Here is a 24,064-nt window from a genome sequence, read left to right as displayed (position 1 = left end):
GCGCCTCCATGGACACCTGTGAGTCTAAAATGACTCCCAGGCTGCACGCCCGGTCCTTCAGGGGCACAGTTACCCCATTCAGTACCAGGAAGTCCCCCACACCAGCCCACCCCCTGTCCCCCAAGAACAGTACTTTTGTCAGGATTCAACCTCAATCCATTAGCTGCCATCCATCCTCAAACCGCCTTCAGACACTCACACAGGACCTTCACCGCCTTCACTGGTTCTGATTTGAAAGAAAGGTAGAGCTGGGTATCATCCGCATACTGATGAACACCCAGCCCAAACCCTCCTGATGATCTCTCCCAGCGGCTGCATGTAGATGTTGAAAAGCATGGGGCAGAGGACAGAACCCTGAGGCACCCCACAAGTGAGAGCCCAGGGGTCTGAACGCTCGTCCCTTAACACCATTTTCTGAACGCAGCCCAGGAGTTAGGAGCAGAACCACTGTATAACAGTGCCCCCAGCTCCCAGCCCCTCTAGACGGTCCAGAAGGATGTTATGGTCAATGGTATCAAAAGCTGCTGAGAGATCCAGCAGAACTAGGAAACAGCTCTCACCTTTGTCCCTAGCCCGCCTCCGGAAATCATCGACCAGCATGACCAAGGCAGTTTCAGTCCCATGGTGAGGCCTGAATCTTCACTGGAAGGGATCCAAATGGTCCGCTTCTTCCAGGCGTGCCAGGAGTTGTTCAGCAACCATTCACTCAGTCGCCTTGCCCAAGAATGGAAGATTTGAGACTGGGCGATGGTTTTTTAAGAAGTTTGATAACCGCCTCTTTCAGCAGGTCTGGGAAGGCTCCCTGACAGAGAGAAGCAGTCACCACCCTGTGAAGCCCATCACCCAGCCCTTCTTGGCTAGTTTTTATAAGCCAGGATGGGCAAGGATCAAGGAGACAGGTGGTTGGTTTCACAAGTCCAAGAGGCCTGTCCATATCCTTGTAGCTTCCACTGACAGTACTCCTTTGGTGAATTCCACCCATTATTTCCATATTTTAGCTCCTCATCATCCTCAAACACTGTCACATTCAAAACACTTCAGGAATTTTACTTGGCAATACAACATTCCCTGCACCTGTGGGGTTCTGTCTACATCTCTGAGTTTAGTTACTGGCAACCAGCACAATGAATGATGATGATCATTTTATTATTTATTCCCTGCTCATCTGGCTGGGCTGCCCCAGCCACTCTGGGCAGCTTCCAATACGTATTAAAAACAAAATAGTTTTTATATTATTCTCAAAAAATGAGGGAACAGCTATAGTTTCATCCCAGCAGGCTTTGATTATCTTAAAATTACTGTAGTCGCTGCTAGGACCATAACATTATAATTAAGTCTGCTTAGCACTACCTGCCTGCTATCTTAAGATGCAAAGAAAAATTCCAGACTTTGGGGCTTCAATATAACATCCAAGCTTTCTCTCTTCCTATAGGACACACACTCCATACCAGCTTTGCTGTATGGAGTTTAAGAAAAGTTCTGGAAACTGCAAGCACTTGCTCTCCGTTTTGTGACATTTTATTGGTCCTAATAAAGCTTTACCCCTACTGTGATTTTGGCACACCCACAATGCTTGCCGTTATTTGTATGTGTTTTATTCAATGGTGTATCTTGTTTTATCTTATTGAACATCACCCTGGGCTCCTTCTAGAGGAAGAGCAATTCATAAATGCAATAAATAAATAGCAGCTCCTTCAACTCAAGTGTTGCTGAACACTCCTGATGAGAGAGAATGGGGAGCAAATGTTCAAAATCTGAAGCCTCAGAGGAGTGGGAATGGAACAGAGATGTCAACCCCTCACAAAACCTCTAAGGTAGAGCAGAAGAAGATTTGTGTGTTTTAAAAAGAAGCATGAGAATACACCAATCAGATTTTTGAGAGCCTCCTACCATTTATAATCATTTGTTTTCTTTAGTCTCTGTGAGTCCTGTCTTGACATTTAAGGTTTCTGAAAGAGCCTGGGCTCTCCACTGCAACAAGAGGAAAGCAAAAGAGGGAGATGCTCACACTACAGGTTCCTCTGGGTTGGCCTCTTCCACTGTCACATTGCCCATTTTTCCCGGAGGAAAGAGGGCTGGAAGCTGCTTCCGACATCGGCGCTTGTGGGGCTTCATGGCTGGCTGGTCTGCAGCAACTAGAAGTTCTTGCTGCTCAGCCAGAATAGCGGCAGGTGCTTCTACTGGTAACTCCAGTTCCATTTGGGGGGGTTTCTGGTCTGGAACCTCCTTGTCTGGAGGCTCTTCAAACACTTGCAAATCAGGAGGCTTCTTGAGTGGAGGGGTGGCTGCTGCCAGAGGTGGAAGATGCCTTTTACTACCCTTTTTGACCTATAGAAGAAGAAACAGGCAGTGTAATCTAAAGCAATGGTTTACAAAGCATGAGCCATACCCTAAGGAAGGACAGCTGTCAAGGGGATTCATCCTTCTCCTCCATCTCAATGCCATGGTTTGGCCTATAAACAGGAGTCCTATCTTTCCCAATACAGAAGGCTCCATCAATTTCCCTCTGGGCTAATTAGCAGAAGAGAAGGATGGGAGCAGCACAGAGCAACCCCCTTTTCTAAACACTTCCTGCTTCCCTAGAGTTTCAAACCCAGGGAACCTAATCCACTCACCAGATCCATTTGGCATTCCTCTTTGCTAAATGCAGGCTAAGTGAACAAGCCAGCATCATCATCATCATGCAGGCCACTGCCTTTTACTCTTCATGTCAGAGATCAAGGCTATAATCTTGTAGCACGTAATTGGGAAAGACTACTAAAGCTGTGGACAATCATAGCTTAGAAACCCTACTTTGCTAATAATTATGCATGAAAAGCAAGGGAGACAACCATCCTTATGGAGCACAACAGGAGGCAACTAATCCGTGTTAAGCGGTCCTGGGAACATGCCTCACTTACCATCTGGGCAAGTTTTGGCTTTGCCATCAGGTGGTTCTACCATTGTGAAGCTTGCCAAAACTCTGCTTGGAAGTTTAAAAACACAATCACACCACAATAATTCCCCTTCCAAAGATACCCATCTGGGAAGCTTCTGCCCAGCTATGCAAAAGCAATCCCCGCAGCAAAAAAGGAAAGCGGTTGTGCTGATAGCTTCCTTCTTTCTTCATCCTCCCCCATATAGTTCTTCCACATGACATTCAACAGCCAGTCTAGATCTGGCCTCAGCAGACAGCACACTCACCCGCTGGTGGCCTCCTCCAGTGGGTGGGAGGGGTTGTAGGAGCTGGGGCTGCAGCAGGAGAAAGCAGTGAAAAAGGAGAAGACCATTAGAAGAAGAAGGGTTTGGATTTGATATCCCGCTTTATCACTACCCGAAGGAGTCTCAAAGCGGCTAACATTCTCCTTTCCCTTCCTCCCCACAACAAACACTCTGTGAGGTGAGTGGGGCTGAGAGACTTCAGAGAAGTGTGACTAGCCCAAGGTCACCCAGCAGCTGCATGTGGAGGAGCAGAGACGCGAACCGGGTTCCCCAGATTACGAATCTACCGCTCTTAACCACTACACCACACTGGCTCTCAGTTCCAAGTGCTACTGGGTTTATGAACTAGCAATTTATAAGCTTAGGGTATCAATGCAGTCCAACAGACAAAGAAGACTGAGGTAGAAGACTTGAACTTTCATGCACATCTAACCCAAGGAACCATCTGTAACCCTAGAGGCCTCCTAACAAAACTGACCAAGAGCAGGTTGCACTACACCAAGGATGGGGAACCTAAGGTCCCCTAGGCAGGAGTTGGAAGCCCAGCTCCCATCAGCCTTAGCCAGCACAACTCATGCTTGGAATCATGGGGAGAAGAGTGTGATTGCATTTATGACATGCTTGATGGCTTCCCATGGGCTGCTCAATGTGAGAAAAGAATCCTGAACTGGATTGGACTTTGTTCCCACAGAGTTCAGCTATGTATTGAGGACTACAGGCTCCCCATTCCTGGACTACACAATCAGTGCATCAGGGCTATTGGTACCTATAGGAACAGGGGAGCACCTTGTCCAGGCATGGAAGGCTTACTGGGTGACCTTGAGCCAGTCGACATTTCTCAGTCTACCAGACTTTACAGAGCTGTCGTGGGGATAAAATTGGATGGGATGACCACATATGCCACCTCAAGCTCCTTGAAGAAAAGATGGGACATGTTTTTTTTTTTAAAAAAGGAAGGGTCTCTCCCTCCAAAAACGCACTTAAACATGCATAAAATATGGGAGCATATGCAGGTCACTGCAATCAGTTCACTTCTAAAATGCTACCTCTGCTACCAGAACCAAAACTATTTGGATCAGTACCTCAGCACTTGGGTCTACATAAATCCCTTTCTTGAAATCAAAGTCGGTCAAATCCCGTGATCCTCCCAGTAACCTCAGGAGCTCCACTCTACTGCGGATTTTCTCTCCTCTGGGGCTATGAGGGGGGAAAGAGAGAAGCAGCTGTTAGATGTGTAAAAAAGCAGCACAGTGAAAGTAGGAGTGAGCTGGGATGTTTGCATAACACAGTGCACAAGGGACTCTCTGATCTCAACAAAGGGATGTGGATCAGGTAAGATTTCAAGTGTTGCCCAATACAAGGGAGATTTCTCACTTTATTTGAAACTTTTTGGCTGTGCACACCACTGACACGGAAGCTAAGAATCCTATTGTTTTGTTATGTACTGCGGTTGTGCTCTACTTGGATGCAGAGGTGGACTGAGGGTCAAGAAACATAGCTTAAATCCTAGAACAATGGAGGCCTTGTGGATGGGTGGTTCCTGTGTCCAGGAAATAGACCCTGCACATGTTCCAGATGGGGTTGCACTCTCTCTGAAGGAGCAACTCAATAGTCGGGGTATCCTCTTTGATCCAGCCCTGTCACTAGAGTCCCCAGTGACCTTTGAGTAGCAGTGCTTTCTATCAGCTCCAGCTGGTCCACAAGCTGCAACCATTCCTGGATCCTGGCAGCTTGATCATGGTGGCCTATACAATGGTAACCTCAAGGCTTGGTAACTGCAACACACTTTATGGGAAGCTACTTTTGCAGCTGACCCAGAAGCTGCGGCAGAATGCAGCAGCCAGTCTGCCCACAGGAGATTAGTTGCAACACGTCAACTCCTCTGCTGAGCTGAACTGGTTGCCCAGTTGCTACTGGGCCAGGTCCAAAACAAAACAAAGTCCAAAACAACTTGTGCCCAAAAGACCTTAAGGACTGCCTGACCCCTTATGTTCCACCTCCATTACCGAGATCCTCTGATGGAGCTACTACCCACACTTGAGGTTGAGTCAGCCTTTCCTGGGTCCTGAGTTTTCAGTGCAGCAGGTCCTGCACTGTGGGATTCCCTGCCAGCAGAGCTTCCGGCAAGAATTGCCAACCTTGTGATTGGCAAGCCCAAGAGGCTCAGTGGTTTAGACTACAACACCACTTGTGTCCCTCCAGTTCAACTCCACGCGCCAGGGTGAGCTCCCGTTGCTGTCCCAGCTCCTGCCAACCTAGCAGTTCGAAAACATGCCAGTGCAAGTAGATAAATAGGTGCCAATGCAGCAGGAAGATAAACGGTGTTTCCATACGTTCTGGCACTCGTCACAGTGCCCCATTGTGCCAGAAGCGGTCTAGTCATTTTGGCCACTTGGCCCGGAAAGCTGTCTGTGAACAAATGCCAGTTCCCTCAGCCCGAAAAGCAAGATGAGCGCTGCACCCCATCATCGCCTTTGACTGGACTTAACTGTCCAGGGGTCCTTTACCTTTATTTGACAAGAATCATTATTGCATTCATTTAGACATATCCTTAAAATAGTGTTATTCAGACAGGTCTTTGCCATGTGAATTTCTTACCAAGCAGTCTTTGCCGATGCCTTTACTGCTCTTATTGGAATTGTGTCCACTGCCTTGTAAGTAAAAAGTCAAGAGAAAGAAGTGCATCTTTTGAGAACGAGCAGAAGCAAGACTGACTGAAGAGAGATTTAAGAATATTTCTCAAGCCTTTGAACTGTCATGAAACCCAAGGTGCTTCTTTCCTTCAGTGGTTGTAAGAGAGGCACTGACAGCTGGCTGCCTAGGGAATAGGACCTGAAGGGAGGGATAGGCAACATGTGCCCTCCAGGTGGTCATGGACTCCAACTCCCATCAGCCCCTGGCAGCATGCACAATGGTCCGGAATGATGAGAGTTGTAATCAAGCAACATCTGGAGGGCACCTCTTCCTACAACCCTTACACTCTTTTCCAGATGTGACCCCAAATGGCATTACCTTGTGTAATAGGTATCTGACTGTCCAGGTCTTGTTCCATTTTTGCGCAAGACTTCACGGCGCTGCCAGCCGGGCCCTAGTGCGGGGCAATCCACCCAGCCCTCTGTCATGTTGTTGTTGGATATACCGCAGGGCAAGAACTGAAACAGCAAGAGAGTAATGGAAGGGTCATAGCTATGGGGCCAAAAGGGTTGTTCTTAAAATAACCAAAAACATACCCACAGTCGTGCAAGGAAGCACACAAGAAAGAGCAGCAAACTTGAAAGAGATGCTTCCATATATGGTTCCCCCCTCATTTGCAGCCACTATAAGTAAGGTATAATTTGACATCCTAAGAACCCCAACTGGTATTCCTTTAAGGTAGTAATGGTTCTAGGCCTTAGGACTACACAAGATGCACAGACATATTGGTGAAGTCTCAAAAGTCTGAGGAAGGAGCAGCTCTAGGGGACAGAGAGAAGCAACTCTGTGTCTCTCCCATCATGGCTGCTACACTTGCCCAAACAGTCCATACCAGGGGCTGAAGGAAACCTTCCAGTCTCTCTATCGGGCTTTTTGAACTATCTGAAGCAGGCCAGGCCACACCTCTCACTGGCCCTTGCTGAGAGATGCCCTTGGATGTTAACAATATCTCTTTGCTGGTCTGCATGGAGGATAGAGAGGGATGGGAGAGTGCATGTAGAAACTAGCCTCCTGTACAAAGGTAAATTGTACATCCATTGCTCTTCCCATGTTTGCTTCTGCCCCCCCCCCCCCGCTATGTGGCCTGCAGGAGGAAATGCAGCCCTTCGATTGAAAAGGTCCCCCACCCCTGAAGGAGCTTTTTCCTTCCATCTATTCCAAGACCTTTTAAAAACTGAAGCTTACCAGAAGTTGTGACCATGAAAGCAGAGTGTTTACAACAGCTCAATTCCGCATACTACAGCTTCTTTGGGACAGAACACATGCCCCACAAAAGATAGATGGCAGAGAAACAGCTTTAAATCTGTGTTCTCTGTACTTAAGTAAACATTAGGTTCTATTTCTGATGTTGCAAGTTTCGCCCAAGATTTCTACATTTGAAATCTATTACTTAGATTTACAAGTTTTAAAGAAGGGAGGGAAACAGAAGAAGCTGAATTCTGGACAAATAGCAGAGCTGAATAGGACTGACTAGACGATACAAATTTAAAAATAGTTTAAAAAATAACAAAGCAATACAACAAACAGATAATGTGGAGTGTTGTTCACGTAACCAAGGACAAACCACAACAGATGAGCAAATGCTGTAATATAGGTGACACTGGAATGAGAACTGAGAAGCAGGAGGGCGCCCATAGTCTTTACCCACAGTATTAGATGTAACGAGCTGATATCAAAATTCCACAAATTTATCTGAGTCAATTTCCCATCTTGTCAAGTTAGTTTTTTGACTAGCTCATCTTAATACACTGCTTATTCTGAAGTGGAGACAGCTGTGAAACAATCACAGAGAGGCAGAGAGCAAAGGAGGCACACATCTTTGCACGGGGCTTGAGGAGGTCAGACCACCATCCAGGGCTGAATTCAGGTGCTATGCAAAGGCTTTATCCCTTTCTCTGTACAATTCAGAGGCAGGCTGAAATACGCAGTCTCTCGCTGGTCATTGCAACCATGCGGCTGATTCCAGATGCTCTTGACAGGCAAAACACTGCAACAGACCCAAAGCTGCACCCTTCTAGCTAGCTGGGATAGATGCAAAGGCAGGCAGAATATTCTCCAACAGCAAGCCCCACGCACAGACAGGGCTGTGTTGACTCTACCGCCCGGGTGACAGGGTGTGGGAAGATCTATAGTCTGTGTATTATTCCTAACTACACAGAGAAGATCACGCACTGAGAACAGAACTAGCTTGCCCAAGGACAGGCAAGCCTTGTGGTGGAAGGAAACTCTCTTGCTAAAATGATCATTTCTATAAGAATGCAAGGAGATAAGCACAATTACATCACATTTCAACACAGCAAGGTCAACCATAATTGGGGTTATTTTGTTAATCTTGGCCCTTTCCTCCTTCCCACTGATACAGACTGAGACGAATTCATATGTATGGCCTCCCAGAGAGATCTTAACTTTTAAAATTTAATTAATACCCCAGTTGTTATAAAAAGGGGCAGCCATAAGTCTGTTCCAGCTGGCATTCATCTGCACCCTATTTGGCAGTTATAGGTGAGGGGATCAGGGCCAAATCTTCCCCCAAGAATGCTTAGTGACAGATCAAGATGCTGTTTGGAGCTTTTTAGTTTGGGAGGTGGACTGGTCAATATGAATGCCATCGCCCCACTCCTGGTAAGACAAACAAAGTCGGGGGGGGGGTGTTATCCATGTATCTTTACCAAGCTTCTTTCACACTTTGTAGAGATGTTCAGACTAACTACAGTGGTACCTCGGGTTACAAGCACCTCGGGTTACAAACACTTCGGGTTACAGACTCCGCTAACCCAGAAGTAGTACCTCAGGTTAAGAACTTTGCCTCAGGATGAGAACAGAAATCACACAATGGTGGCGTGGCGGCAGCGGGAGGCCCCATTAGCTAAAGTGGTACCTCAGGTTAAGAACATTTTCAGGTTAAGAACAGACCTCCAAAACGAATTAAGTTCGTAACAAGAGGTACCACTGTACTGTACTGCATAGCACTCTGAGGGGAGCTGTCCTTGAAGACAGCCCAAAAAGTATCGCTCATGCAAATACTGTTGCTGTTCACCTCCTGACAAGACAGGAAGGAGGGGGCATGTTTTATGGACTGTACACAAGCAACCAGCGTAGCCAAGTAAAATCCAATGTGCTGCTTCTGAGCCATATAAAGAGCAACGAAGCCTAGGTTTGGTATATATCAAGGAGCATTTCTCCTCAATGCAAAGCCTTCATCAGTTGACATCTGCAGCAGCAGCACAATTATTTTAACCATTTCTTTCTTTCTTTCTTTCTTTCTTTCTTTCTTTCTTTCTTTCTTTCTTTCTTTTTGCATCAACTTTTGCCTATAAGGATGCAATCCTATGGTTCTTGGAAGAGTGCCCCATGAGCAAATGGACAGAGCCGCTTCTCCTAAATCAGGCTTCCTCAATCTCGGCCCTCCAGATGTTTTGAGACTACAATTCCCATCATCCCTGACTGGTCCTGCTAGCTTGGGATCATGGGAGTTGTAAGCCAAAAACATATGGAGGGCTGAGGTTGAGGAAGCCTGCCCAAAATGATAGAGCTGGTCTACTTACTTTTGAGACCAATAGGAGGCAAGATCTGGAAGAAAAAAACCAACAGTCAATGGAAAGAGACAAGAAAAGCTGGGGGGAAACAGCTGTCCCCACCTTCTGCCTTGTCAGCATAAGACTGCCAGGACTTTGGATTTGATGGTTCCTCCACTTTGGATTCTTCCTCCCCTGCCCTCTTTGAATTACTCTGCCCATTTGGTTGGTGAAAAGGGCACTCAAAAAGTTAATACAATAATGTCCCTCTGTTGCACAACACAAGAATGGCAGGAATTCAGGGAAGCTCTCTGAGCTACAGCCTTAGTACATGAAGTTCATCACCTGAAGATATATGCCTCAGCCCTTCCTTGCAGCTTTTTAGAATGAAAGATATAAAAGCTTTTTCTTTATTCCAGCATTTGCTTGGACCCTGAATACACCTCTCTAACTATGAGAGTCCAAGCCTTATTTTAAGCACGTGTCTCAGTTGAGGAAAAAACAGCCTTGCACCATGGTACATTTTAATTAAAGGCTTCCACATTTAAGGAATCTGTTTAATTAAAGCAGAGTTGAGCAGCTCGGCAGCTGTATCCATGACTGAGTAGTCCGATTTAGGATCCACTCTGCTCACCCCGAAGCCCTAAACATAGTCTGCCTCCCTTTTACCCTGACTGGATTACCACGCCCAGGGGGGTCACCACCCAGCGGTCGTAAAAGACAATTGAACTTTGGAGCATGGAATATACAGACTTTGTTGGATAATACAGATAATGAGCATCCAAAACGCAGAACTTCCATCATTGCAAGAGAGCTGTGGTGTTTTAAGATTGATATTGCAGCATTTCAAAAAACTCAAAGAGCAGAAGAGGGACAATTAAAGGAAGAAAAAGGAGGCTACTCTTTCTTCTGGAAAGGTCTACCTGAACAAGAACGTTGAATACGTTGAACATTGAGCTTGCAGGGCAGCGGCGCGCGCCTGCCGGCGCGCACAGTTTGATCCATCTTATAGATTTGGGCGAGCTAGTCTCAAACGTTTCTTGGGGGAAACCTAGGTTTTTTTGGGGGGGGGGAGTTATTTGTCCTGTCTTCACGCTTCTTATGATGGAGGACCGCTGTAGCCACCCCCAACGACACGTTCTCAAGATGGAGGGTGAGGGAACAGCTGCAGTCGCCTGCGGTTCCTGCGCAATGTTTGCCATCTTGCCAAAGGTTGCAGGCAGCTTTACCTGCAGCAATTGCATGTTGATTGCCCTCTTAAAAGACAAAGTCCAGCAACTGGAGGAATGTGTAGCTACGCTCCAAAGAATTAGAGAGCTGGAGCTCTTCTTGGAAGCAACAGAGCACACCGTCTCCACCAAGGAGGAGACAGGGGACTCCCCTGAGAAGGAGGCTGGTTCACCAACACAGGAGCCAGATATATGGAGAAAAGTGACTCAAAGAAGTAGGAGGCCCAGGGTTCGCTCTGATTGTTTAGAAATACACAATCGCTTTGAGGTCCTCTCCCCTAGCATGGAAGACGAAGAGCAGACTCCATTTGAGGATCTCTCCCTCATTACAGTCGATCAGGTATATGAAGACGAGCAGCAAAGTCAGTCCTCAGGGAATGTGCAGGCGACCGTGGAATGGACAGCTCACGGAAGAACCCCGACCAAACCTAAGAGGAGGCGTGTAGTGGTGATAGGGGATTCCCTACAGAGGGGAACAGAAGCAGTGATCTGTGGGCCTGACAAGATGTCTCGGGAAGTGTGCTGTCTCCCCGGGGCTAAGATCCAAGATGTAACTGAACGACTGCAAGGAATCATAAAACCCACTGACAAATACCCCTTCCTCTTGGTTCATGTGGGAACCAATGACACTGCAAGCAATAGCCTCCAGAAGATCAAAAGAGACTACGAGGCTCTGGGCAGGAAATTGAAGCAATTAAATGCACAAATTCTCATCTCATCTGTCCTCCCAGTTGAACGACGTGGCCCAGGGAGAGAGGGAAAAATAGTGGAAGTGAACAGCTGGCTTCGCAAATGGTGTAAACAGGAACGGTTTGGATTCTTAGATCACGGACTGCAGTTTCTTGAAGATGGACTTCTGGCAAGCGATGGGCTGCACCTCACAACGGTTGGGAGGAATGTTTTTGCCAAAAATCTCAGAAACCTCACCAGGAGGGCTTTAAACTGACTAATGTGGGGGAGGGAGACAGTGCTCCTGAAGGTAGGAGTCTATCAATTGATGAAGATGATCATCCAAATGCCATAGACCAAATGGAGCAAACAGCACGCAGATCTAGTGGTGGGAGGAAAAAATCCTTAAATAAGAGACACGGGGGAATGATTAATGGACTTCAATCTCTGTACACTAATGCGCAAAGCATGGGAAATAAACAAGATGAGCTCGAGCTCTTGGTACAGGAAACTAAATATGACATAATAGGCATCACTGAAACCTGGTGGGATAAGTCCCACGACTGGAATGTAATAATGGAGGGATACAATCTATTTCAGAGAAACAGACCAGACAAGAGAGGAGGAGGAGTGGCGTTATATGTCAGGGATGTGTATACCTGTGAAGAGATCCAAGATTTAGAACCTCAAAGCCAAAGTGAGAGCATTTGGGTCAAAATTAAGGGAGAGAAGAATAACAGTGACCTCATTGTGGGAGTTTACTATAGATCCCCAAGCCAAACGGAGGACATAGATGATGCCTTCCTGGAACAGATGGCCAAGCATGCAAAAGGAAGGGAGATAGTAGTAATGGGGGACTTCAATTACCCGGATATTTGTTGGATGTCAAACTCAGCCAAGAGCATAAGGTCAAACAGATTCCTCACTGGCCTTGCAGACAACTTCATTGTCCAGAAAGTGGGAGAAGCAACAAGAGGAACAGCCATTTTAGATCTGGTCCTAACCAATGTTGATGACCTGGTTAGTGGGGTAGAAGTGGAAGGATCATTAGGCGCGAGTGATCATGCTCTTCTGAAGTTTACTATACAGCGGAAAGGAGCAGCCAAGCATACTAGGACTCAATTTCTTGACTTTAAGAAAGCCGACTTCATAAAACTTAGGGAAGTGCTGGGTGAGATCCCATGGACAGTAATACTAAAAGGAAAGGGAGTTCATGATGGCTGGGAGTTTGTTAAGAGGGAGATAGTAAAAGCACAACTTCAGGCAATACCAATGAGACGGAAACATGGAAGGTGCCTAAAGAAGCCAGGGTGGCTATCTAAAGAACTTTTAACTGAGTTAAGATTAAAAAAGGATGTGTACAAAAAATGGAAAAGGGGGGAAACCACCAAAGAGGAATTCAAACAAATAGCCAGCACGTGTAGACACAAAGTCAGAAAAGCTAAAGCACAGAATGAACTCAGGCTTGCTAGAGAGGTTAAAAGCAACAAAAAAGGCTTTTATGTTCATAGCAAAAGGAAGAACAAAGAAACAGTGGGGTCACTCAGAGGAGAAGATGGTGAAATGCAAACAGAGGACACAGAAAGGGCTGAACTCCTCAATGCCTTCTTTGCCTCAGTCTTCTCCGATAAAGAAAACAATGCCCGACCTGAAGAATTTGGAGCAAATGATTCAGCAGAGGAAACACAGGCCAGAATAACTAAGGAGATAGTACAAGAATACTTGGCTAGTTTAGATGTATTCAAGTCTCCAGGGCCAGATGAACTGCATCCAAGAGTATTAAAAGAACTGGCAGATGTGATCTCAGAACCACTGGCAGTCATCTTTGAGAATTCCTGGAGAACAGGCGAAGTCCCGGCAGACTGGAGGAGGGAAAATGTTGTCCCTATTTTCAAAAAGGGGAAAAGAGAGGACCCAAATAATTACCGCCCAGTCAGTCTGACATCAATACCAGGGAAGATTCTGGAGCAGATTATTAAGCAAACAGTCTGTGAGCACCTAGAAAGGAATGCTGTGATCACCAATAGTCAGCATGGATTTCTGAAAAATAAGTCATGTCAGACTAACCTGATCTCATTTTTTGACAGAATTACAAGCCTGGTAGATGAAGGGAACGCAGTGGATGTAGCCTACCTTGATTTCAGCAAGGCATTTGACAAGGTGCCCCATGATAATTCTTGTAAAGAAGCTGGTAAAATGCGGTCTTGACTATGCTACCACTCAGTGGATTTGTAACTGGCTGACTGACCGAACCCAAAGGGTGCTCATCAATGGTTCCTCTTCATCCTGGAGAAGAGTGACTAGTGGGGTGCCACAGGGTTCTGTCTTGGGCCCGGTCTTATTCAACATCTTTATCAACGACGTGGATGATGGACTCAAGGGCATCCTGATCAAATTTGCAGATGACACCAAACTGGGAGGGGTGGCTAACACCCCAGAGGACAGGATCACACTTCAAAACGACCTTGACAGATTAGAGAACTGGGCCAAAACAAACAAGATGAATTTTAACAGGGAGAAATGTAAAGTATTGCACTTGGGCAAAAAAAATGAGAGGCGCAAATACAAGATGGGTGACACCTGGCTTGAGAGCAGTACATGTGAAAAGGATCTAGGAGTCTTGGTGGACCACAAACTTGACATGAGCCAACAGTGTGATGCGGCAGCTAAAAAAGCCAATGCAATTCTGGGCTGCATCAATAGGAGTATAGCATCTAGATCAAGGGAAGTAATAGTGCCACTGTATTCTGCTCTGGTCAGACCTCACCTGGAGTACTGTGTCCAGTTCTGGGCACCACAGTTCAAGAAGGACACTGACAAACTGGAACGTGTCCAGAGGAGGGCAACCAAAATGGTCAAAGGCCTGGAAACGATGCCTTATGAGGAACGGCTAAGGGAGCTGGGCATGTTTAGCCTGGAGAAGAGGAGGTTAAGGCCATGTTCAAATATATAAAAGGATGTCACATAGAGGAGGGAAAAAGGTTGTTTTCTGCTGCTCCAGAGAAGCGGACACAGAGCAATGGTTCCAAACTACAAGAAAGAAGATTCCATCTAAACATTAGGAAGAACTTCCTGACAGTAAGAGCTGTTCGACAGTGGAATCTGTTGCCAAGGAGTGTGGTGGAGTCTCCTTCTTTGGAGGTCTTTAAGCAGAGACTTGACAACCATATGTCAGGAGGGCTCTGATGGTGTTTCTTGCTTGGCAGGGGATTGGACTCGATGGCCCTTGTGGTTTCTTCCAACTCTATGATTCTATGATTCCATGAACTACACGGAGGGAGATCAGGGTATAAAACTTTAACAAATTAACTCCAGTGGTTACTTCGGTTTCTGGCTACATCATGAGTCACTGGCAGTAGCTGCTTGCTGCCCTCCACAGGCAGCGAGGAGATTCAGGCAGGGGAAAACCAGGATTTATGAGGCAAAAATCCTTGCAATGTTCCCCAGTTGGGTCTGGGGAGCTCACTGCATCCCACTGTGCCGCCAAGCCCGTGTCTGCCAACTTGAAAGGCAGAGCGGCATGGACGAGCCTCCATCTCCAGCATGATTTGTGGCTGGTTCCTCCATAATTTGGACAATTGGCATTAATTGAGAGGCACTCCTGAACCGACATATGCTAATGGCCAGCGATCAGTCAGCTGCCGAAAGGTCTGGACTTTGGCTCTTTGAAGGTATCTGAATGTTTTCTTTGAAGCTTGAGAACCCTTAACAGCCGAGAAAAGAAGGGGAGGACAAGGTGCTTTGTGCTTTCTTGTGGTTTTCAAATTGTCTCCTTTTTTCCTATCCTCCCCTGCATAATGAAGTTTCTGTAGTCTCTTTTTTTTTAAATGCTTTTTATTGACATTTTCCAAAAAACAAAATAAAACAATCTTTACAACCTTTCTTGGTGTTATCTTATTTACATTGCGTAAAACAAGCCTCGACTTCCTACCTTCCCAGTTGCAGTTTTCTTAATATACATCTTCTCTTACAGTTTCTTCTACATTTCTATACGCGTCACAAGAATTATATTAACCCTGCTGTAGTTCTTAAACTTCTACAGTTAATTCCTATATATGTTACAAATTTACCCCATTCTTCTACAAACTTTGCCCCTTTTTGGTGTCGGATTTTATATGTCATTTTCGCTAATTCCGTATATTCAAAAAATTTAGCCTGCCATTCGATTACTGTTGGGATCTCCGATGACTTCCATTTTTGGGCTACAAGAACCCTAGCTGCTACCATGGCATATTGGAATAATTTATGATCCTCCTTTTTTATTTCGTCCCCTATTATCCCTAATAAGAATGCCTCCGGGTTTTTTTGGAAATGTGTACCTAAGGAGTTTCCTTAAGTTCATTATATATTAGATCCCAAAAATTTTTCATTTCATCACATACCCACCACATGATAGAGATTCTTACGTTTACATTTCCAACAGGCTTTGTTACCCATTTTGTACATTTTCGCCAATTTGACCGGGGTTATATACCACCGGTACATCATTTTTTCCAGGTTTTCCCTTAAAGTGGAACACGCTGTCAATTTCATCCCTTTGTTCCATAAATTTACCCATTTATCATACTCTATGTTATAACCAAAATCGATTGCCCACTTTACCATCACTTCTTTTATTATCTCAAGGATGTGTTTCTGTAGTCTCTTAACTACTTCAGAACAATTAACCCAACATTCTAGTTCCACTAGCTTAAAGTTATAGCTCTGCTTAACATTTCATTAGACCCCAAGCAGCTATCACAGGAAGTCACTTGGTTCAATGCAGAGGAGGGCAGTTCTTTTATTTGTGAACCAGATTTCCAATTTAGTTCTGAAGCTTTGGCTCTCCAAACATTGGCTCTCCCCGTAGTTCCATAAGTGGGAGAGGGAACAAGAGTTCCATTCCTTTTCCCCAAACTCACAGATCACCCACTAACCTGCCCCTTGCTTCTTCTGTGGCAAAAGCTTTTTAGACAAGATTGGTTTCCAGAATGACACAAATAAATAAATAATAATACATTTTTATTTGTACCTCCTCCCTCCCCGGCCAGAGCTGGGCTCAGGGTGGCTAACATCATAAAACTAACAAAGTATCCAAAGAACATAAAAACAGGCGATCAATTAATTAAAATACATTTTAAAATTAGTTTGGAGTAAATTAAGATCTGGACAGGTGGCAGTCTGCACGTAAAATTGAGAGTGGTTAATATTCTCCAGGGCCAACTGTTATCACTGGTCTTGTAAAGGACCTGTGAGCGGGCTAGGAGGCCTCTTTAATGCTTATTCTTATACAGAAAGAAAAGACTCAGACTGAACCCCGACCAAAGGCCTGGCGGAATTTATTATCATGATTGTGCAAGTTAATTTTGCTTCATACTTAATGAAATCAACTCACATTTGAACAACATTATATACCTGTTGTTAGGTATCACGATGCATACTAACTGAGTTATCTTAAAACATTAACACTGAAACAAAGTCAGGAGCATAGTAACTACACTTGCCCAAATATCATTCAAGTAAACCGCTCATAAACAGAGTGGGCAGATCACCGGGTTGTGAAGTTTGCATTCCTGTGTCCAAGAGAAAATGCTACCTTTTCCCAATGACAATTTTACATACTTCCAGCTGTGAACTACACCAAACCAATAGTTAGGCAGCTCCAAAGCACTCTCATTCAAATAAGCTCAGCAGACACATCAACTTTCTATAAAATGAGACTTCTGAAATCCCATGCAAGCCTGATTTTTCTGACACTACCGCTATGTTAACCATTTTACCCTAACCCTAAACCCTATACCTAACCCTAACCATTTTACTCTGCTTCCAAGCACACAGTCCTAATCCCCCCTTCAGGCACAAAGCCAGGGGACCTCCTATCTCAACAGCTTGCAATCATAACAGAAAGTGCTAGGCAGTAACTGCCATGTTCCAGAGGTTAAGGAACACAGGACTAGCCAAGATCTTTGGTTAGACCAGCCTTCTCTGACCTGGTGCTCACCAGGTATTTTCGAATGTAACTCCAATTAGCCCTAACCGCCGGCCATGATGGCAGGGGTTGATGAGAACTGGAGCCCAGCAACATCTAGAGGGCATCACATGTGGGATGAGAGAGTTCTGCCAAATCTTCTTTTCTTTTTTAACTGCAGAAGTATGCTCTTCGACAGAGGGCTCTGGACAAAGCAAAACCTGTTTTGGAAATGAGCTGATGATCATACAAGCAGCCAAAAAACCCTTTGAGGGAAGGAGGATGACATCAATGATACTTTCAACAATGGCACATTGCTTGTCACCTTTCACTGCTTATGTCTCCCACTTGCTAGAATTCAAGCAGCAATACAAGGCACTATTTGCTTGCTGCAGCTTTCACTATGCTGAGCAGATGTTGTCATGTGACTCACACTCTACTGAAACATTAGGAACAAAGATGAAGAAAGCCATGTCTGGAAACATTAAAAACCAACACCGCTGAGAAGCACCAAACTATGGCCAAATAGTAGAGGCAGAATTTGCTTTCCTTGCAGATGACCTTTTATTTAAACCAACAAAGGAATTCCTACTTCACGTCAAACAAATTGGCAAACAAGATGCTTCAATTGTCATTAACATTTCTGGTGGTCACTCGTTATCTGTTTGTTTAGCCATAGGTTTTTTTACATCAAGGCATACATAAACAATTTAATTGACATGGCTTCCTCCAAAATAACTTCATGAATTTTGAAACAATGGTGTAGGGAGAAGGGGTTTGAATTTGTTAAGTACTGGGGGATATTCTGGGACACCACGGACCTGAGCAAGAGGGATGCAGTCAACTTGAACTCGATTGTTGACAATTAACATTAAAAAGGTGCAAGAGCAGCTTTTAAACTGATTACAGGAGGAGCCAAGAGGAGCCGAAGAAAATCTAGTTCAGAACAATCACTCTCTAGGATGAAAATGGAGAAACTGAATGAAAATTTAAATGTGGGAGGCATGGAACTAGACACTGTGAGTGCAGCCTGTGCAGGGGCAGAGATGCCGGCCAAAACACAAGAAGAGAAACATTGTACAGTCATACCTCGGGATAAATACACTTCAGGTTGAGCGCTTTCGGGCTGCGCTCCGCGGCAACCCGGAAGTAACGGGACGCGTTACTTCCAGGTTTCGCCGCTTGCACATGCGCAGTCAAAATGACGTCACACGCATGCGCAGAAGTGGTGAAACGCAACCCGCGCACACGTGCTGTTACATCTTATGTTTTGTTCGGGATGCGAACAGGGCTCGGAACGGATCCCGTTTGCATCCCGAGGTACTACTGTATGTGTTTATATGCTAATGCCAGGAGCCTCTGTGCCAAGATGGGTGAAGTGGTGTGCTTGGTCTTTGAGGTTAGCCTTGATATAGTTGGTATAATGGAAACCTGTTGGAATGGAGAGAATCAGTGGGATATCATATCTCTGGATATGAACTCTATAGGAAGGACAGGGAGACACATACTGGAGGTGGATTTGCTCTTTACATCAAAGAGGGCAATGTGACCCAGCAAGCCAAAATTCCCCAAAGGGAATTCTCCTCCACAGAAACACTGTGGATGATGATACTGGGCCCTAAGAGTAACTTGGTGCTAGGAAAATGCTACCATCCCCCTGTTCAAGGAGTTCTTGAGGTGATGAAGGAAATGAAGGAAACAATCAAAAGAGGGAATGGTGAAACAATGGGTAACTTCAACTACCATCATATAGACTGGTGACATATGCGTTTCAGTCATGACAAAGAGGAAAAAATTCTGATTACAGTGGTACCTCGGGTTAAGTACTTAATTCGTTCCGGAGGTCCGTTCTTAACCTGAAACTGTTCTTAACCTGAAGCACCACTTTAGTTAATGGGGCCTCCCGCTGCCGCCGCGCGCCCGGAGCACAATTTCTGTTCTCACCCTGAAGCAAAGTTCTTAACCCGAGGTACTATTTCTGGGTTAGCGGAGTCTGTAACCTGAAGCGTATGTAACCCAAGGTACCACTGTACTCCAAATGAATATGCCCTAGAACACAGTTGGTCATGGATTTACCCTGGATTTATCTTAAGTGGTGCCAAGGTGCCCAAGATAAAAGTGTTGCTAAAACAGTTGGAAGCAGTGGTCATAGTGCTATTAAATTGAATATACTATGTAAATGACCAACTACCAAGAAAATAAACCTGATAACATGTGACTTCAGAAAGGAAACTAAAAATATAAAAATGAGGGGCCTGGTAAAAAGTAAGTTGAAAGGCAATGCCAAGGGCATCAAATCACACCAAAACACTTGGACATTATTTAAAAACACAGCTGAAGGTTATACCTCAGATCAGGAAATGTACCATCAGAGCAAAGTCAAAAAAGCTATTAGAGGCAGGAAGGATTCCTTCAAAAAATGGAATTCTTGTCTAAATGAGATCTTTGTGGACTTCCAAAGGTATCTGGCTGGGAAAGCAGGATGCTGGATCATTAGCCTGATCCAGTAAGCTGTTCTTATGGATTTTAATGTTATTTTAACTGGAGATGCCATGAACTGAACTTGGTACTCCAGGCACGCACAACATGTCAATTGTGATCGACCAGTGAATCGTGGGATTGTTTCTTGTCAATTACAGGGCCATTCTCTGCAGCCTCGGATGCAGTGGCAGTAGCTGCCGCCGCTGCCAGTCTCCATGGCAATGCAAGCCTGAGCAGCACCGCAAGCCTGAGCGGTGCCAAGCCGGCTTGCCTTCTTGCCCCTGTGCTGCACTCTTGGGGGTTAGAGCGCTGGGGTGAGGGGGACGCGGCGCCCTGAGGGCTGGGGGGTGTATGTGTGTGCCGACTTGCTATCCTTCCCGCTGCCCTTTGAGCGCTGGTGGGGGGGGTTGCTACCAGCCCTGAGGGTCTGGGTGTGTGCAGGGGGGGGGGGTGTTCCTGCCAGGTACTAACTTAGGGGCAAGGGGCATAACATGATTGGACTCCTACTGTTCGAGGCTCTGACTTCCCCCTGGCGGGGGATCTGGGGAGCGCCTCTCCTTCCCTGCTAGAGAGAGGAAGGCAGTCTTAATTTCTGTCGCTCACGTTGATGTGTTTAGGGAGGGAGAACTGGCTCCTCAAAGAGAGAACTTTTGCCTCCCTTTTGTTTTTGTTTTTTAAATAAATGTTTATTAGGATTTTACAAAACATAAAAATCAAACAATCACATAAATCAAAACAAAAAACAGAAAATACACACTTAATAAAGAGAAGGAAAAAAAAGAAAAAGAATCCACTTTTAAATTTCAAAGTTCTATATCCCTCTTTCCTGACCTCCTCACATCTCCCTTTTTTGTGTTCCTCTTTATTCCCTCAAGTTCAGCAAATTCTAAACCTCTTTCAAACCTCATTTATAATTATATGTTCCCACTTATTATGTCTCTAATTTCCCTTATCTTGGTCCTTTACTCCACCTTATATACTTTAACATAATATTATTCTAGTCATACCCCCCTTCTCTTTTTTAAGATTCCTTTTTCATAGCTCTTTTAACCATATCCCAAATGCCATGTTACCTTCACATCCCACATCATTTTAACATTCAAACATTTTACAATATTTCTGTAGATAATCCTTAAACTTTTTCCAATCCTCTTCCATCAACTCTTCTCCCTGGTCACGGATTCTGCCGGTCATTTCTGCCATCTCCATATAGTCAATTACTTGCATCTGCCACTCTTCCACGGTGGGTAAATCTTGTGTCTTCCAATATTTAGCGAGAAGTATTCTTGCTGCTGTTGTTGCATACATAAAAAATGTTCTATCTTTCTTTGGCACCGATTGGCCAACTATGCCCAAAAGGAAGGCCCCTGGTTTCTTTAGAAAGGTAAATTTAAATACCTTCTTCAGTTCATTATAGATCATTTCCCAGTAAGCCTTAACCCTTGGGCAAGTCCACCAAAGATGAAAGAATGTTCCCTCAGCTTCTTTACATTTCCAACACTTGTTGTCAGGCAGGTGATAAATTTTTGCAAGCTTAACTGGGGTCATGTACCACCTGTAAATCATTTTCATAATATTCTCCTTTAAGGCATTACATGCCGTAAACTTCATACCGGTGGTCCACAACTGCTCCCAGTCAGCAAACATAATATTATGACCTATGTCCTGCGCCCATTTAATCATAGCCTTTTGCCTCCCTTTTTGACCCCCTCCCTTAAACTCCCCCCCTCATGTCCAGTTAGCCACCTCCTTCCACACATGCACCCCACGTGCATATGACACACAAGACAGACCAGTTTGGCCCTGAGGGGGTCTAAAATAAACACACCAAGTACACACATGTTAAGGGGCAGGCGGGGAGAGTATGTTTAAGTTGAAGGAGCGTGTGGTAGATCACTGCCAGTTTTTTATACTGGTTAGTGGATCAGAGCCTACTAGTGGATCAGCATGCTCCAACACAAAGCAGGACAACAGCCAGAAAGTCCCTCCAGCCTTCCATTCCAATTTCTATTACCATATTGTTTGTTATGCCAGAATCCAAAACTTAAGGACCCAGAAAATGCCCAACAACTCCTTTTGCTTAAATAAGCCTTCACTCTTGAGCTAGGGGCAGGAAACTGCTTTATACCCAGACAGTCCGTTGGTCCATCTAGCTCAGTGCTGTCAACACTGACTGGCTGCAGCTCTCTGGGGTATCTCCTACCTGGAGAGAACAGAGGACTTTACCAGGAACTTTTTGCAGACAGAGCCCGGGTTCTATTACGGAGCTGCAGCCCTTCAATATGAAGATTCAGCCCACCCGAAACTTTATCGTACACGCGCTCTCTCACTACCAAGAGGCCGGCCATGATGCGGTTCTTCACCCAGCAGATCAGGCTCTTCGGAGCCACCACCATAGCAGAGAAGGCGCTGTGTCCAGAGGGAAGGCCTCGCAAAGAGACCAAGAAGGGGACCCCACCCCACCCCGCCGTGGGAACACGGGAGAGCCGCCCCCGGCAGGCCTGGCCTCTCCAGCACCCGAAGCACACAGAGGAAGCACCGCGGCCTCTCCCGGGGCGAAGGGGGGTCCCCTCAGGAGCCGCCCCGCTCGCCCGGTGGCCGGCGGAGCCTCGACTCGCCTGGGCGGCGGACGCGGTCCTCGGGGCTTCCTCCGGGAGCGGGCGCAGAGGCGGCGCCGGGCCGCCGGGTTTCGCCTCGACCGCGTGGCCCGCCTCCAACCCCGCTCACTCACCAGCGGCGAAGGGAACCGGGCTCGCCGGGCCTCGGAGGGGCTCTGCCGCCCTCTGCGCCGCCGCCGCCGCCGCCTCCTCACCGGCAGCCGAGAGCAGGAGGCGCACGCGCGGACCCGCCCCCACGACTTCAGCGACGCCTCAAAGATGACCTGGAAGAGGAAGGCGCTTCCAGGGCGCTGGGCGCACGCGCGATATCCGGGGGGTGCGCAACCCCCACGTGATAGAATCTTGGAAGGGACTTCAAGGGTCATCTAGTCCAACCTCCTGTAATGCACAAATCTCAGCTAGAGCATCCATGACACATGGCCATCCAATTTCTGTTTAAAGCCCTCCAAGGAAGGAGAGTCCCCCACCTCTCTTGGGAGTCTGTTCCACTGACAAACAGCTCTTACTGTCAGAAAGCTTTCCCAAATGTTTAGTCAGAATCTCCTTTCTTGTAACTTGAAGCCATTGCCTCAAGTCCTACCCACAAAAGCAGGAGACAAGCATGCTCCCTCTTCCATGTGATAGCCCTTACAATATTTGAAGATGGCTATCATATCTCCTCTCAGTCTCCTCTTCCAGGCAAAACACACCCAGCTCCTTCAACCGTTCCTCATCAGTTTTAGTCTACAGACCCTTGATCATCTTGGTTGCCCTCCTCTGCACACGTTCCAGCTTGTCAACATTCTTCTTAAATTATGGTGCCCAGAATTGGACACAGTATTCCAGGTGTTTGTCTGACCAAGGCAGAATAGAGGGACTATTACTTCCCTTGATCTGGACACTCTACTTTTGTTGATGCCGCCTAGAACAGCGTTAGTTTCTTTTGCTGCTGTATCATGATAAGCTAGTGGCCCACAAAGACCCCTAGATCCTTTTCACATGTACTGCTAGTAAGTCAGGTGAAACCCCCAACCCATCCTATTATTTGTGCAGCTGGTTCTTCCAGCCTAGGTGCAGAACCTAACATTTGTCCCTATTGCCATTCATTTTGTTAGCTTGCGCCCAATTCTCCAATCTGTTAAGGTTATTTTGAATTCTGATTCTGTTTTCTGCGGCATTAGCTACCCCTCCCAGTTTGGTGTCATCTGCGAATTTGATGAGCATCCCCCCAATTCCATCATCCAAGTCATTAATAGAGATGTTGAACAACGGGCCCAGGACAGAACCCTGCAGCACCCCACTGGTCACTTTTTTCCAGGATAAGGAACCGTTAATGAGTACTCTTTGGGTTCAGTCAATCAAGCAACTACAAATTGGTAATAAACAGCAGGGGGTGGATTTCTTTCAGGAGAAAAGACATAGAGAGATAGAAAGTGTAGAGTGATGCAGAGCCAAAACACGTCTGCTTGGGAGCAAGTCTCTGAGTCCCATAGCCCCCTCCTGTGAACAAGGATTGTAGTACAGTGGTACCTCTGGATGCAAACGGGATCCATTCTGGAGCCCCATTCGCATCCAGAGCAGAACGCAACCCGCATCTGCACGTGTCGTGATTCGCTGCTTCTGTGCATGCGCATGACGTCATTTTGAGCGTCTGCGCATGGGCAAGCGGCGAAACCCAGATGTAACGCATTCCCTTACTTCCGGGTTGCTGCAGAGCGCAACCTGAAAATG

General features: G+C 46.0%; 1 protein-coding gene across 22 annotated transcripts in view; it reads right to left on the bottom strand.

Moving 5' to 3' along the window:
• The window catches only part of MBD1 (methyl-CpG binding domain protein 1), a 151,137-nt gene extending 128,597 nt beyond the window's left edge, over positions 1-22,540 (bottom strand). For 16 of the 22 annotated variants that reach the window (XM_053372072.1, XM_053372073.1, XM_053372071.1 and 13 more), the window contains exons 1-5: positions 7,081-8,273; positions 6,214-6,353; positions 4,284-4,398; positions 3,184-3,231; positions 2,009-2,328 (exon numbers count right to left, since the gene is read on the bottom strand). In XM_053372072.1, the coding sequence (XP_053228047.1) occupies positions 2,009-2,328; positions 3,184-3,231; positions 4,284-4,398; positions 6,214-6,323 (593 nt within the window). In that variant the 5' untranslated portion in view covers positions 6,324-6,353; positions 7,081-8,273. Of the gene's footprint in view, positions 1-1,890; positions 2,329-3,183; positions 3,232-4,283; positions 4,399-6,213; positions 6,354-7,080; positions 8,274-22,467 lie in introns of those variants that run through there. The other 6 variants (XM_053372066.1, XM_053372068.1, XM_053372069.1 and 3 more) reach the window with 3 other exon arrangements.
• Positions 22,541-24,064: the final 1,524 nt, after the last annotated feature.

Source organism: Podarcis raffonei, chromosome 17, assembly GCF_027172205.1.
Source record: "Podarcis raffonei isolate rPodRaf1 chromosome 17, rPodRaf1.pri, whole genome shotgun sequence".
Taxonomy (NCBI): Eukaryota; Metazoa; Chordata; class Lepidosauria; order Squamata; family Lacertidae; genus Podarcis; species Podarcis raffonei.
The sequence above is the reverse complement of the archived record's forward strand: the minus strand, read 5'-3'. Positions and strand labels throughout refer to the sequence as shown.